At 44.8% G+C, this 16,569-nt stretch overlaps 1 protein-coding gene across 1 annotated transcript in view; it reads left to right on the top strand.

Annotated features, from left to right (window-relative positions):
- Positions 1-16,224, top strand: part of LOC147659346 (F-box only protein 2-like) — a 92,830-nt gene extending 76,606 nt beyond the window's left edge. Inside the window, exon 6 of the mRNA XM_086951830.1 lies at positions 15,208-16,224. Coding sequence (XP_086807956.1) covers positions 15,208-15,345 — 138 coding nt within the window. The 3' untranslated portion in view covers positions 15,346-16,224. The remainder of the gene's footprint in view (positions 1-15,207) is intronic.
- The last annotated feature ends 345 nt before the right edge of the window (positions 16,225-16,569 follow it).

Below are 16,569 nucleotides of genomic sequence, written 5' to 3'. Positions count from 1 at the left end.
GGTCTCACCGACGATGCCTGCTGACGCTGCCACTGAGCCGCCGCTCGCACCGCGACCTGTGGGCACCGCACTCCGCACCGCCTAACTTCACGACGACGCCTTAGTATCCCTGACGACGACGCTCCACGCTGGAATCGATGCCGCTGCTTGCACCGTGGTTTGACGGCACTGCTCATAAAGTTACACGACGCACTGCCCTCATCCCGCTCCGCAGCCTTGGACCACCAACGCTGGTGCCATCGACTCCAGTTCGTCAGCCGATGACAGCGCTTCAGCAACAACGATGCCGTGACCTGCCAACACCGTGATGAGCACGGCCTTCATCTCCCATCTCCCACTGATGCCATCTGATGCCGCCACCGAGCTGCTGCTCGCACCGTGACCTGAAGGCACTGCATGCTGCACCGCTGCACTTCACCCCGCAGCTTCCGACACCGGCCAACGTCAGCGCTCCTGACTTCAACAAAGAGGAGTTCGATCTGCAACATGTGTGACTTCGAGGGCCCCGACGACTCCTGCACGACCTCCGAAACCGGTGCCGTGCTTTCGGAAGCTCAACGAGAGGTCTCCAACGCCATGCACCAAGAACATTTCTGGGCTTCTTCTCATGGACAATCTCCCTTCCTTCAGGCCCAGGCACTCTCCTTCCCTCTTTGAGTAGACAGGCAGACTTCTAGGCTATAGGCAGACCCACATCTTCACCTGCAAGTTGTGCAGACTTCAGGTAATGTCTCCTTACCTCTGGGAGACTGTCTTGCAGACAAAAGCCCTGGTCTCACAGCAGTTCTTCAAGTACTCTGCAGAGCACTTCTCTCCTTAGTCAAGACAAACTTGGAGCTGGAATCATGCAGGGTAGTTTGGATCCCACTTTTCTACTCTGTTTCTGACAGGGGATGTGGACCGACTGTCTAAGGCCCTGGAACCTGTTTTGAAGTGTGTAATTTTTAGCTGAAGATATTTGTGACAGTGCTGCCTTCAGGGATGTGTATACAAAGCATTGCACAATGAAGTGTGAAGTCACTCATCCAGTGCTAATTTGTAAAAAATTAGGCGCCAGGGTCCAAGCAAATTTACATGAGTCCACTGCAGCTTACACTACCCAATGCTACCTTTAACTGTAGGGATTGTGTGCAAGTACTTGGTTTATAATTTGTAATTTATTTTAAATAGTGAAATGGGCAACCAATGAAGTTTACTGATAAATACACACAGAGCACCACCATGTGGTGGACTCATTATCATTAATGCATACCGCTTTTAAAAAAAATACGTACCGGTTCCAAGCAATGGCAAACACAAACACAAATGAAGTACTGTTCTCAACATAGCTGTCTAATCTAATCTGCAGAGGGATAAGCATCTTTGAAATAAAGACATCATATAGAGGATATTATTTATGAATTTCTTTACCACTCGTAATACAGAATTCCTGAAGAAGGCAATAGCCGAAACGCGTTGAATGGTTCTGTACAAAACTACCAGGGATATGTGGACAGTAATGATTTGACTATGACAGATATTATCATGAATTGTCGCAATTAACTACTACATTGTAAATCAATCATTGTGATCAATTGTCTCCAGTAGAAAACATAAGAGCAGAATGAAATTAATGTAGAACATGTACCAGATAATTGTAGAACAATTAATAGAAGTTAGAAATTGTCCAACATGAATTGTGTGTACTATTTTATGTATTAAATATATTTTTTCTGATAAAAAGAAGACAAAAAATGATAAAAAAATATAGAAGTACTGAAATAAACAAAATATTTATCTATAGTTTTGCTTTATTAATTTGTTTTCTATAGTGTTCAACGTATGCATGTTTTTTATATATCAATGCACGCAACCCAGTGCAACTTCTCCGCTTTTCTAAATTAGTTTTTCCTTGCTAGGGTTTATCCGTTAATGCAGGGGTCCGCCTCATTTTGCCAAAGTGACACAACACTTATCCTCCATGCTCTGGGCCAAAGGGGTTTCAGCATCAAAACCTCCTGACCCTTCTGTTACCCAGTGGGCGCTGCTTTATGATCAAACCATTCTTTTATCAGTTCTTGGATTCCCTTAAGGTTATTTTGTCAGTTTCCTGAAACCAATCCCATAGTCAGCCATGCGTTTCTGGGTGGCTCAGAAGTTCCTTTCTATCCTTCTCAGACTAAGATGAGTGAGCAAAGCACTGGGGGCCCAAACAGATGTTTGAAAGGACTGAATCCAACTCCTTTGTGCGGGATCTGTCTGTAAGCAGGTAAGAGGTATTGCCGGAAAAGAGCCTCTTCCTCCTGATGTTCTCTGGTGTGCTCTTAAGGGTTTTGCTAATCAACTTAACCATCCCACTGGTCTGTGTGGTTTATGCCATGAAGTGGTTGGTTACACCACATTTATCCAACATCTCACACATTTAAAATGACCTAAAGTTTGATTCCCAGTTGGAAATGACAGTCCTAGGAAATCAAATCTTAGAATTGAATACTAGAACTACCTCGGTTAGTACCCTACCATCCTTGCTCCTCAGAGGTACCTCTTTTGGACACTTGACGGCATGATCCACCACAGCCAATATGTACTTGCTGCCTGATGGTGGGTGTGGGAGGAAAATGGATTAGCAATGTCAGTGCCCTCTCTTCCTCTCGAACATAGCCCTGTAACCACTCCCATTCCTCAGGACAAGAATCTTCCACCCATTGATAGCTGCTTCAAGATGTGGTTTAGTGGTTTAGGGTATCTGGGTCCCTTTCTCATTGTCTATTGGTAGTAGGCGGAGTGCCAGTGAACACTCTAGGGTCCCTTCACCGATAGTCAGTGCATTCGATATAAAGGATAGAGCTTGTACAGGGTGTTTTACCTAACAGTCTCTTTTGTAATGACCTGTCTTGTGATATATATACATGAATGAACAATGAAACCGTGACAACTACACCAGATAAATCAGTAAAACAGTTGCTGTTTCAATATGAGAAGCTGTTGAAAAAAGAAATTAACAGGTGGTGGGAGGTGACGTCGCTGAACAACTATATAGAAGTGGGGAGGGTGCCAAGGGGCCTCAGAATCATGATTACCCCAACATATCAAAATCCCCACCCCAAACTGATTGCGGATTGGTCTGAATTATTGGCAGGGACCTGCAAGAATATGCTTGGCCTGCTGTCAAAATATGCGGGCATGGAGCTAGAACAAGTGATTTCGGACATTGCCAAATTGAAAGCCGAGTTGGATTAACTTGATGCCCAGGAGAAAATAGCCAGAGCCATTGAGCAGATGGAGAAGAGGCTTGACAAGTATGAGAATGAGATCAAACAGAAGAAAAAGACCAAGTTCTTAAGAGACAAACAAGACTATGCCAGTGGGCGTATTCTTACTTTTGGGAAGAAATATGATGCGGCAATTAAACAATTTAAACAACTGGCAGGGCAACAACGGAATGTGACGGTCTCCGAATCTGGGTCAGAAAACTATTCGGATTTTGAAGAAATTCTGGATACAAGCGGAAGAAGTATGCTCTCCTTTAAACCTATGGAAGAGTATGATTTTTTACAGTCAACACTGACATTGAGGGCAAGACCACCAAATCGAACTTACGGAAGAGGAAGAGGAGGAAACACAAGAGGAAGACAACAAGGCGTGGGGGGAAACAGCACAAGAGGAGCAATGTCGTATGGGAAAACGCAATGACAGAACAAGCAACAATGATGGGTGAGCCCAATTTGACTATTGTTAACATTTCCTCCCACGTTTTACCTGAGGCTGAAAAATCGGTCTTGGAGTTGGGCTTGACTTTCTGCCCGACAGCCAACTTCGATTACAGCCAAACCAGGATTGATGTTTTCCTATTTGTCCGAAAATTAAAATTGATGAAAATGTTCGCACTAAAGAAGAAACGTGCTTTAGAACATAGAAGCAGTGATACCATTTGGAGCACACAGGTGTCAAAAGTCTTACAAATACAGGATGTTGACAGCTTGGCGAGTGCATTTGAGTTGTGCGGGGAAGATGTGAGTGGTTTGGATGATGAGGAAATTTTGGACAGGATGGGATTAACACTGGGAGGAAGAAGTGTCACGAACCATAGACCCAAATCCACTTTCAACCCCACCACTCCCCATGACAACCTGGAAACCTTCCACGATATAGTCAATAGGGATCTTCTTGTCCTGTGGGAGAAGAGCAAGAATAGGCATGCCCACAATTCGACACCACAGCAAAGGGAAGCTCTGAAAACCCTTAATGGGGATCGAAGCCTCATAATTAAACCCTCAGACAAGGGTGGCAACGTTGTTTTGTGGGATATCAACCTGTACAGACAGGAAGCCAGGAAACAACTAGAGCTGTCAGGTAATTACAGAAGGGCGAACAGGGAGGAATATACGATGAGTATTTCTACTTACCATGACAAGTTGAGAAATTGGAGAGGCAGGAATCTGTTAGCTGAATCTGAGTTCAGGTTCCTGCATGTGCAACATCCGATCTCCCCCTGTTTTTATATGCTACCCAAGGTCCACAAGGACAAGGATGACCCACCAGGAAGGCCAATAGTATCGGCAAATGGTAGTCTCCTTGAAAGTACTTCTATTTTTCTGGACACTTTTCTTTTTCCTTATGTTTTGAATCTTCCCTCATATTGTAGAGACAGCACTGATTTTATCTCCAAGATTGAGGGTATCAGATGGGAGGACAGCTACTGTATGGTTACGATTGACGTGGTCTCTCTGTACACGTGCATTAAACACAGTGATGGTCTGAGTGCTTGTAGACACTATATGAGGGACCGGTCAATATTCTATCTTAACCAAACGGAAATGCTTTTGGAAATGCTGGAATTTTGTCTTACTAACAACTTCTTCCTGTTTGAAAACATCTGGTACAAGCAGGAAGTTGGGACTGCTATGGGGAGTTGTTTTGCTCCTAGTTTTGCATGTATGTTGATGGGATGGTGGGAGGAACAAATTCTATGGTCTGAGGACAATGTTGATGTAACCCGCCATATTGTATTTTACACCAGGTACATAGATGACATCTTTCTGATTTGGGATGGAACAAGATCTGATTTAAACAAATTCCTTCTTAACACCAATAAAAATGTGAATCTTAAATTCACGAGTAAGGTAGATCCCTTAGAAATGGACTTTTTGGATGTCACAGTCAGGATAGTGGAAGGGGTGATTGAAACAGACCTTTACAGGAAACCCACTTCCGGGAACAGCATTTTACATGCCAAAAGCCTAAAGGATAGCATCCCATATGGAGAATGTTTAAGGGCAAAAAGAAACTGCAGCTCCAAGGATAACTATGAAAAGGCACAGGACAGTATGATTCAAAGGTTCAGAGTCAGGGGTTACTCAGACCAGACACTAATGACAGCTAGAGAAAAAGTGAAATCGAGGAACAGGGCATTACTTCTGACCAAGAGGGTTACTAAACATCCCGATAATTCTGGGTCTAGCAACGTGAGGATGATAACAACATACAATGTTGAAGCAGGCAGTGTACGAGGTATTCTGAAAAAGCATTGGCACATTGTAAAAAGTGATCTGACTATTGGTAAACTGGTCAATAGTTCACCACAGGTTACCTATAGAAAGGCATGGTCTCTTCAAGACATGCTTGTCAGGAGTTACTTTGAGGGTCCTGTGAAGAAGGGGTACTGGCTCAAAGAACAAAAAGGGTTCTATAAGTATGGCAAATGTAAAGCCTATGTCACCAGTAAAAATGTGAAGTCCTATTTACTCCCTACGGGAAAGACTGAAAGTATAGGCAAATTCATGAACTGTAACACTGATCACTGTGTATATGCAATTGTGTGCCCATGCTCAAAGCTCTATGTGGGTAGTACCATTTTCCCGATAAAAAAGAGAATCCTTGAGCACATGCGAGCTATCAGAAATGTTGATATGTCCTATGCTACCGCACGACATTGGTTGCGTGTCCACAACAGTGATGTTAACCAATTTTCCTTTTTTGGTATTGACAGGGTCCCAGCAAACCCCAGAGGGGGCAATCGTCTTAAACAACTACGTGTCCTGGAATCCCGCTATATCATCCGCCTGGATTCGAGGAACCCCTTTGGCCTGAACGAGGATGAAGAACTGTACGTGCACATTGGCTGAAACCTTATGTTGAGCCGAAAGATCTGCCTTTATACTGCACCAGTTCAACCTGTGTCCTATATACCTCTGTCACCCAGATCCCTCATTTTGGGTGTCTGCGTTTGTCCCCCCTTCCCTCACTAACTGTTATCCTGCGCAGAGAGGGCTCTCTCTGACACAGATGGACTAATTTCATCATTACCCCTGAACCCGAATATGGGATCATAGTTACTAACTTTGCCAAATCCGTCTGAATGTCTGACTTTGAACTATGTTACTCTTATATAATGGATTTTTTCCTGTCCAAATGTGGGTACCTTTGTAAATTCCATTTATTTTATTTTTCACAATCACACCATTGTGTCTGTCTCTGACGTGTCTGGCTAGGCAAGTATTCAGGCAACACAGGGTTCACTTTTTATAGTTCACAGGGCTGAATGAAGTATTTCAGTACCCTATCACCCTTTTAACTTTCTTTACTTTTTTAGTTTGTATGGAATGGCTCCGGCATAACGTTGGAAATTCCCGTTATGGATTGTGGGGTGTTTCCTTACCCCACCGTAGCGGAGAGGAGGGCTTACTGCTTAAGTCTTTGTGACTACAAGACTACCATTCTGAAATATATCTTGTACCATGAATTGGCCACTTGGCCGTGATGAGATAACCCTAAATGATGTTGTCAATTTCAGCTCCACCTTACGGTATTCAGGGGCAGACGCAAATTGGACAGATAACTGTGATAAAATCTAAGTGGTCTCAGAAATTGTGTTGCAAATAATTTGAGATGATTTATTGTCACCACACATGTGACATCTAAATGCCAGCATTGAATTTGATATCCACGTGAATTATGCACTGTTTGAACATAAGGAGCTTAATGATCGTATTTAATTTAATTATCATGCTGCCTTCATCTGTAATATCAAACATTCTTTCTTCATCTCACAAATGAGTATTTTATTTGCACTTTATATGTATGAATAGTATTTGTAAATAATAATTTTTCACTTGAGACCGTTTTCTGCACAGTCTGTCTTCTACCTCACTTGTAGTTCAACTGAAATGTAGTCTGGATAGACAAAGTAGTCCTACCTCAGTTTCCTTTACCTTATGGAGCACTGTTTGTTGTATAAAATGGTGATTGTGTTTACATGTGGTTGGCTTTGGAAGAAGACCGTTTGGTCGAAACGCGTCGCCATTAAACGCAATTGAAACACAGACCCTGGAGTGCGAGTCATTTGTGTGGTTCCTGAAAAAACGCTGGTCGTGAGCCCTTTCTAACATATATATGTATATATATATATATATCAAATAATCACTTTGTGCATGAAGGAACCGGCCTTTCTTCCTTTGTCATTCTGCATCTGACTTGTTACCCAATTCCCTTTCTGCTTGTGTCCTCCCTTGCCCTGGATCTTTTCCTCTTTATTGGAACCAGTTTATTGAGCATTCCACTCTCCCTTTGGCTTAGAGCCAAGCCTCTCCAAGTCATTGTTAATCCTGTCACCTAACCCCGAGTCAGCTTACCACTTGTCAGCCCACACTGCACGTTTCTCTGGAACTTGCTATGCCAAGTCAAGACAGACAGGTATTGCCTATGCGGTGAAGAGTACTCTTCTTGCAAGCTGTCTTTATGGTGGATATTTCTAACTTCAGATTTCTCACTATTAGAATATACCCCTGCTGCAAGACTGTATTGGGAAGATTTTTCAGCATAGCCCCTATGCACCAGTAGGTGGTGTTGTGCAGCTTCACATTGACTCCGCTTTGCCCCGGCGGGACAACTGGCGCTACATTTAGGTGCCACCAAAGTGCGCTGACATAATTTCACTTCTTTTCGAGCCATTATGCACAAATCCAGAGCTAGCTCCTACTTTTTCTCATAAGTTGATGAGCCTTTTTTTCCTAACTCATTTTCCAGTGTGCAAAGGAATATGTCGCTCCTAATACTACAAGCTTGTGGGGACAAACACATGTCTGTGACAGAGCCCCACAAATTCTGCCTCTGGTATTTGGGACTGGGCTATGACTACAAGTAATGCGAGGCATGTGCCCTAATGTGACCCAGGACTGCAAAGCCAAGCTATATGTCACTACGCATCAAACAAAGTTGTGTAAAGGCGGTTCCCACTCGACGACAGAGGCACACATCAGTTTCCCTTCTCTGACCCAGCCCCATGAAAGATCTTTATTGTGTTCTAGGTTTTCGGGTAAGTTGAAGTCAAAAAAGAAAAACGAGAATTCCAATTGGGTCTCATCCAAGTCTCGCCACTTTGCATCTGAAAAGTTGCAATGATGTCGGAGTGTCCCACAAACTCGATGTCCCTCCCCCACTAAGGTCCCCATTCTACAGCTGATACGATGCTCACCGAATTTCTAGGTCCATTGTTGATGCCACAACAGGTTGAGACATTTAAGGAGGCCTTGCTCTGCATCTTCAGCACTCTACCAGCTTTATCTGCCCCGCTATCAGTCCGTGGAGATTGCCAGTTAGGTTACTATCAGCGGGCCAGTCCTGGGCGCCATCTGTACCTCCAGAACTTACCTCAGGTCCGAATTGGGAGATGACTCCAATCCCTCAACCACAGTCCATGGTGGTTCCTTCTGTCATCAACACCGGCACAAATGCCATTGGAGTACAATGAGCGCATAGTCCTATCAGACACTGAACTGAATCTGCCTCGACCTCGGCGAAAGCTGCATACGTCCAGCCCTCAAACATTCTGACTCCTTTGCCTAGGAGTCACTCTCCAGTTCTCCAACAACTATCCATATCGGACTCTGACCAGAGCCTTACAGAGATGATGGCGACAAGTTGTGGGGAGATTTCATCCCCACTAACAATGACAATTTTGATACGGACCGGCAAGAAGCAAGTGGGCTAGACACCTCCCCTAACGCAAGACTGGTCTCGCCCTCAGGTGTACCTTGGAAGAGTCTGTTTCTTTTTCCATGATTATCAGACATCAAAACAGACCTGCTGTTTCGGGTGACTCTGCCTTCTTCATGCAGCACCGTACTAATGAGATACTGGTAGTACAATACTCCACTATCAGCATTAACACCAATTCTGTTCTTACTACCCCACTGTACAGAGTAAAAACAACCGAGGTATTTGGGGAGAGGGTGTTTTCTTCAGCTATCCTCTCACTTTGGTCAGTCAACAAAAGCTGTTTGCTAGGAAGGCACTAAGCAAAAACAAGGAGATGATGGAAGTAGTGCTGAAACTTTTCAGACACTCCCCCCCCAGTCACAGATCTGGGTTGAATCCATCATCATTCTTTAGCTCACTTCGCCACCTCAGTTCAGACCCAGCTATATGCAAATCAATCTCGACCCTGTGCCTCATGTGAACAGTCCAGCCCGAACTGCCAAGCCAGGTCTTCCCTGAACCGGAAACAAGCATCCTGAGACCGGTTTCTGGGTAACACCATTCATCAGCCAGGCTAGCTTGAATCAAGTGGCAAAGTGAGCAAGGGACCCACGTCTGGGTATACCCTGTCAACCTAGGGCGAACAAATCAAACACAAAAAGATGATGGACGGAGCGCTGAAACTTTTCTGACACTCACCCCCAGTCACAGATCTGGGTTGAATCCATCATCATTCTTTAGCTCACTTAGCCACCTCAGTTCAGACCTAGCTACATGCAAATCAGTATTGACTCTGTGCCTCATGGGAACAGTCCAGCTAGAACTGCAAAACCAGGTCTTCCCTGAACCGGAAACAAGCATCCTGGGACCAGTTTCTGGCTAACACCCTTCATCAGCCAGGCTAGCTTGAATCCAATCCAGTGGTAGCTAAGTTATTTCCATTAGCCCCAGATGAATTCCATGCCATCTTGACACAGACCATTCAAGATGTCCATGGTGTGACCAAGTACGTCATATGGTCAGAACTGTACATGACTACCTGTTTAGGCAGTGTGGTGTTCCAACTCTACTTATGGATGAGAGCCACAGGCTTTTCAGACTACGTTCAAGCCTTGCATATGGGTATGGCTTTTTTCAGGTCTTGCAATGTTTACTAGAAGGCTGACTCTACCCTTGAGTGCTTCAAAGAGGAGAGCCACTGGTTGATCTATTGGTCCTTCCACACCCACAAGGTAGTATCCCTAATGATTTCACCCCTTTCAAGGCATCGCATGGGGCTTCACTTACAGGCAGTTCCAATGCCCACCGTCCCAACAACAGCCAACCCATCCTTTAGAGGTCTGGGTAGAGGATCCAGCAGACAATGTCCAGCCTTGCAGGGACAGCAAACCTTCTGGTCTACAGCCACTCCAGCAATCGCAATACTTCTTTAGTGTGTCCTTAGCAGCGCACAGCATCCTTGTGGGAGGCAGGGTCAGACATTTTCTCTATGGGTGGCATACCATAACAATCGACAGGTGGCTCCAACGGGTCTACGCCCTGCCATTCCTTCTGTGCTCTATAGTTTCCACCCAAATTAGAGCGGCTTACAGAAGATCATTTGCATATTTTGATACAAGAAGTTCTAGCTCTTTTGGAGAAAAGATCCATAGAGAGGGTCCGGAGATCGAAACTGGCTGTAACTCCATTTTTTTCCTGGTGCTGAAAAAGGGCAGAGACTTTGTCCTATTTTAGACCTTCGACCTTTTGATTTCTTCCTGTGGAAGGTCAAATTCAAGATGTTCATACTGACCGGTCTGTCTGCCCTTGATCCATCAGTCTGGATGGTGGCGTTAGTCCTGCAGGACACCTAATTTCATATCACTGTCTTGCAGGCTCACAGGCATTATCTGTGGTTCAAGGTGGCCCACAAGTATTTTCAGTTTGTCATGCTTCCTCTCAGCCTCACCAGTGTGCCATGGGTGTCCACGCAGATTATGGCGATGGTCGCAGTGTACCATTAGAGGTACCAGTCTTCCCCCACCTCAACGACTTGCTGTTAAAGGGGAGCTCACCACAGTCATAGACCACCTCCAGATGATGGCAAACCTCCTTACATCAATGGGGTTCACTGTCAGCATGCCAAAATTATACCTGATTTCTTCACAGAGGTCCCCTTTCTTCTGTGCCATTCTTGATACAGAGCAATTTTGGGCCATCCTTCCGAATCAATAAGTCCCAGGCATTCGGGGTATGATACTGATGTTTCAGCCTCACTCCTGGGACTCAGTGGGGATGGCTCTGAGGATTCCTGTCGTAATGACCTCCTGCATTGTGCTTACCGACTAAGCAGATGTGGTCCCTGCAGTAGGATCTGAAGCCTCCATGAGCCCAGCACCTGAGGAATTTGTCAGATTCCATCCAAATTTCTGAGGAGGCTGCAAACTGTCTTCAGTGGTGACTACTCAACTGCAACTGGACCAACGGCAGAACCTTCTTCCTTCCCCACCCATAGTGGATGGTGGTGACAGACATATCAATGGGGAGTTGAGGAGGTATTCTGACGGAGGTGAAGAGCCACATCAATTTGCTAGAGTGACAGGGCATTTGATTGACATTGAAAGCCTGCCTACCATACACCAAGCAGAGGCTGGTTCAGGTCCTAATGGACAAGACCACCACTGTGTGGTATTACAACAAGCATGGCGCAGTGGAGTTCTGGGTTCTGTGCCAAGAGCCCCTGCAACTCTGGAAATGGTTAAATTGTAAGAGCATCTCCCTGATGGTACACCACCAGGAGGGATCTGTAAACGTAAGGGTGGACGAGCTCATAGAACTTTTAGTGGACCACAACTGCCAGCCACACTCAGGTGGAGCAGGGTGTCCTCCAGCAGCGAGGAGAACACTGGGTGGACTTCTTTGCCACTGCCAAAAACGTGCAGTGCCAAGACTTGTGCTTGTTGGAGTTGCAAAGAAGGCTCTATTTCGTAGACTTATTCTATCTAGAGTGGAGCCAGGGACTCCTGTGTGACTTCCCAAAGCTCCCTCTCTTGCCACGGGTTCTAAACAAGATCAGGAATGAACAGGCCCAAGTCATGGTAGTGGCTCCAAATTGGGCCAGGAGAGTGTGGTATCCTGAACTTCTGGGAATGAGCATTTGTCCTCCAATCAGGCTGTTGCCTTGGGAAGATATATTGCAGCAGGGCAGGGTCCTGCGTCCAGGCATGCACTATCTTCCCCTCCATGCTCAGAGATTGAGTGGCAGCACCTGACTGTGTTCAATCTCCCTCCCGAAGCAGTAGATGTCATCCTGTTAGCTGGGTGGCATTCTCCAAAATCTGTTTATGCAGGGTGCTGGGACGAGCTTGTGGCTTTGTTTGGCACCCATGGCTCAGACTTGCTCCAGACTAAACTGTCGGATGTTTTACTGTTTGTTTTGTCTTTGGCCCAGCAAGGTCTCGCAGTGGGCGCTGTTAAAGATTCTCTGTCAACCCATTTGGCTTTGTTGGTTTTTACCGGACCAATCTTGCATGTTCATATCACCTGTTGTATGCATTTTCTCAAAGGTTAGGCCTACATGTTTGCTTCTAAACTTTTGAAATGCCACAGTGGTCCCTACTTTCCTTATGAGTACCCCTTTTGAGCCGTACCACATGCCTCTTTTAATACAGCGTGGAGTGCATGGTTACATCTTTGGCCATCGCTTCAGTTTACATTCAGAGAATGCACAGCTTCTGCATTTATTCCTCAGACTTACTTGTCCAAATAATTTTTAAGTTTGCTGTCAGCTCCCATAAAGAGCGTTGGTTCTGTTATGTAACTGAATAAACTTTTATCTCAAAATCCATGGCGAACTGAAGTGGACAAACATTCAGCTATGGATGCTTATGGAGGTTGCTGCTTTTAATTAGTCAGACTTGATTACAAAATAATGTTTTATGCTATACATTTGTAATAGATGGAAGGATTCCTCATGGTTGAGGGTGATTACCCTCATCAAGGAGGGGCAGGAGTGGTACTCTCCTGTGTGGGTGCTCTGTAGTCAGGACACGTTCAAAAAATAAATGTGCTGTTTGTTTAAAAGACTTTTACATATCTACAATCCTGATATTTAGCCTTTCCTCATTAGAAGTGTTATGATAGGGTTGATAAAAGTGCCCAAAGGAGAGTACCAAAGGTAGCGGAGGGAGGACAACAATACAGAATAGGAGCCCACCGTGTATTGTGCTATTTACTATCATTCTAATGATTTAATACTGTGTGCTTTGTGCTCTAATCTCATAAAGAGGTTAGTAGAGAGTGTTTAGTAATAAATACACATATTTTATATACCTCTTGTGTGGTTCTCCTTTCATTTGGTTATGCAGGAGTTTACAATCTGGTAAAACGACTGCTTTACATTCCTTCAAGACTTAACCCGAAGGCTGCTCTCCACATCTACCACTAGGATAGCTTTCTTTAAAGGTTGTCTTTAACCTACCACCAATAAGGGTCGTTTGGACTGGTGCAAGGTGCCCACTTAAATTAGTGGAAAGCATATACCAGGTGAACCTCTCACATGATATGCAAGCTGGGTTGATTGTGTTTGTTTGTTATATAGTTATTGTCTTATTTGTTCATGGCAAACAGGGTAAATAGTAATTTTAAAATAAAATGACAGAGTGGTGGCATACGGTGGTGAGACTGGTTGAAGTGTACTTAAGAGGGCAAAGAAACCGAGAAATGAGAGGAAAAGGGGGGGGGGAGAGTTTTGTGGATGTAAAGTGACAGGAGAACAAGACTGCTTTATATAACATAAGACAGAGAAAATGAGGATGGCACCCTGGGCGTTATTGGCAGGGCAAATATGGGTGAGTTTAAGTGTTCTCAGATGCAAAGCTCTGATTATCTGAGCTTGATGTCTGGCCTTTAACCGATCTTGAGCTCGAGTGAGCCTGGATCACATTAGCGGAAGAGTTCTCCATCAGTCTAGTATTATCATAAGCAAAGACCTGGGTATAAACAATGTCAAAGCCCTGAGTAAGTCTGAGTAACACCCCACTGCTAACTCTCAATGCGTCTGGTTATTACCTAATGCTCTCAATGAATGCGCATTTTGTGTAGTCAGTGAGTGAGACAGTGTAATTAGGAGTAGGCTTGTGAAAAGTCATATGACTCCTTTCATTTTTGTTTTTGCGAACCTTGAAAACTCCACATCTCTTTGGTCAAATCAGGGGCAGCTTCTCCATTATAGCGAAGGAGCATCACCCCAATGAAATGCCTCCAGAGACAAAAAAAATGGTCATTACCATTTAAGTTTTCGTCACTACATCTCGAACTGAGTGTCAGGAAGGAATGGGACCTGCTGAGTGGCAGCATGGAGGAGCGGGCAGAGGGCAGCCTGTGCACCTTTAAAGCCCCTTTGGCCAGCCACCTTGCGACGGCCAGCAAGGCATGTGCACTTTAAACCTCTCAACTGAGCTGTCTTAAGACAACTGGATTGGGAGCAAGTGCAGACCTCCAGGGCCCTTTAGAGTGCCGACAGAGGCCTCTCCCTCCATTCCTGGCACTTCTCTCAAGCTGGTTAACAGCGTCAGAGAAACGCCAGTATTGGTTAGGGGAGTTGGCTGGGGCCCTGATGTCACAGAGTGGAAGAGGACTGGAGTGAGGAGTATGGCTGCTGCACAGTAAGTAACATTGGGGCATATTATCAAGAATGGTGTTAAAATTATCGCCGGTGCAGCAGCAGAAAACTGCCCCTAAAGCGGCGATAATGGGCATGATAATATGCTTTGGAGAATTCCAATAGAAGTTCATGTTCTCACCAGAACATGGACTTCTATTGGAATTCACAAAGGCATATTATCAAGCCCATTATCGCCGCTTTAGCGGCAGTTTGCTGCTGCTAACCCGGCGATCATTTTTAATGCCGTTCTTGATAATATGCCCCATTATATTTTATTTATTTAATGCAATTTCCCTGCCCTCCACTCGCAGGAGTTGCCTATCACCACTGATAATGTTGCCAAGTATGTAGTGAAACAGCTGTAGATCACTTGGAGAGAAGTGGGTAACCAGAGAGACTGTGTGCTGGTGTTGGGTACCATCTTATTTGTATTCAGTAGCACAGAAAAAGGATGAGCAACTGTGTACGTTTATTTGATTTGTCTGCTTCACTAGGGGATCATTAAAGAATAACACTGTCTAAAAACAGTGCAATAGACTGTGCAAAAATATTTTAAAGTTGCAAAGAATGGCATTTCTTGGAGTCTAATTTTACTTTGTTCTTTGCAGGTCTCGCATGTGTTCCGTAACTATGGTCCCAATGTACGCTACGTGAAGTTTTTTCACAAAGGGAAGGACACCCAGATTTGGGCCGGACACTATGGGGCTCGCGTCACCAACTCCTCTGTCACTGTGAAGAATCAGTAACAAACATGCAAAATAGGTACAAGTTCAGCTCGGAGCTGCCTCTGCTTTGCATCATTCGGCACTGCCCTCAATTCGGATCTTCTGAACTAACAATCCCTAAGCAAAGCTCCAAAACCTACCTGCTCCTAACATGCCTGAGCATCTGCCAGCGTTATGCACAGTTTACGCTCGCCTACTTCTTGCACCCTGAACAACCCCTCGGAAACACAGTTGCAAGTTTTTCCTACATATTTTGTGTTGTTACTGTTTCTCATGAAATCCGTCTATCTTGAACATATGACACATCTGAATGTCTCGTTGTCAGGGACATCTGAAGGATTTTGGGGGCCCTGGGCCAGACATAGTTTGGGGACCCCTGTTCGGAACAGCTTCAGATTTATGATCCAAGTTTAGCTTTTTCGTGCCTTCGTTGGCCAGGTCAGTGCCACTGCACAGGCACACTGGTCCAAATTCTAAATGTTTTTCCATTTAATATTTAGGGATAGTGATGTGTGTTTTCAATGTTGTAATGCAGCAGCAGACCCACTGCCATTTCTCGTATGTTAGGTCCTATTTTGATCTAAAAGGAACTTTTTATGGATGTTGCATGGTGTTGAAAACTATAAACACAACATTTCTCTGCAAAGTGCCTGTAATCGACTCCCGCTCATTACCTGTATTAAAAATAAAGGAAATGGTATTTAAAATAATTTATGTTTCAAAAATCATTCCAGGTCATCAGGGCCGGACTGTGTGGAGAAGAGAGCTATCAGGGCCCCACTGAAAAGCTGGGGCACTGGGCCGGAGCCCACTTTGCCCATGCCTTAAAACGTCTCTGCTGGTTGCTATATAAAACATTTCTGTTTCAATGCTCCCACTGTATCATTCGATAAATAAAGATATTGCAAAGACTGTGTAGTTGTGCTGATATCCATATAACCAGTACACCAGCCCTTTGTGGCAATTGCCATTCGTGTAGTAGATTTCAGGATCTTCTTTGATTGCATTCTATCATGGAAGCCGGAACGCACAAACCTGCTCTACTGTCATCTCCAGATTCCAGCTTCTGGAATAATCCTGTAGTAATTCACCTAGCAGTGGCGTAACTAAGCTTTAGGGGGCCCTCTATAAAAGTACATGGATGGGGCCCCCCCACTCGGACCTTAGCAGCTCTCAGGCCAGTAGCCCGCCGCCCGTGCACAGTGCCGGAGGGTGCTCCTGGAGCTCGGAGGGCCTTCCGCACCA

Source organism: Lissotriton vulgaris, unplaced genomic scaffold (assembly GCF_964263255.1).
Source record: "Lissotriton vulgaris unplaced genomic scaffold, aLisVul1.2 SCAFFOLD_2173, whole genome shotgun sequence".
Lineage (NCBI taxonomy): Eukaryota > Metazoa > Chordata > Amphibia > Caudata > Salamandridae > Lissotriton > Lissotriton vulgaris.
This window is presented reverse-complemented; position numbering and strand designations above follow the sequence as displayed.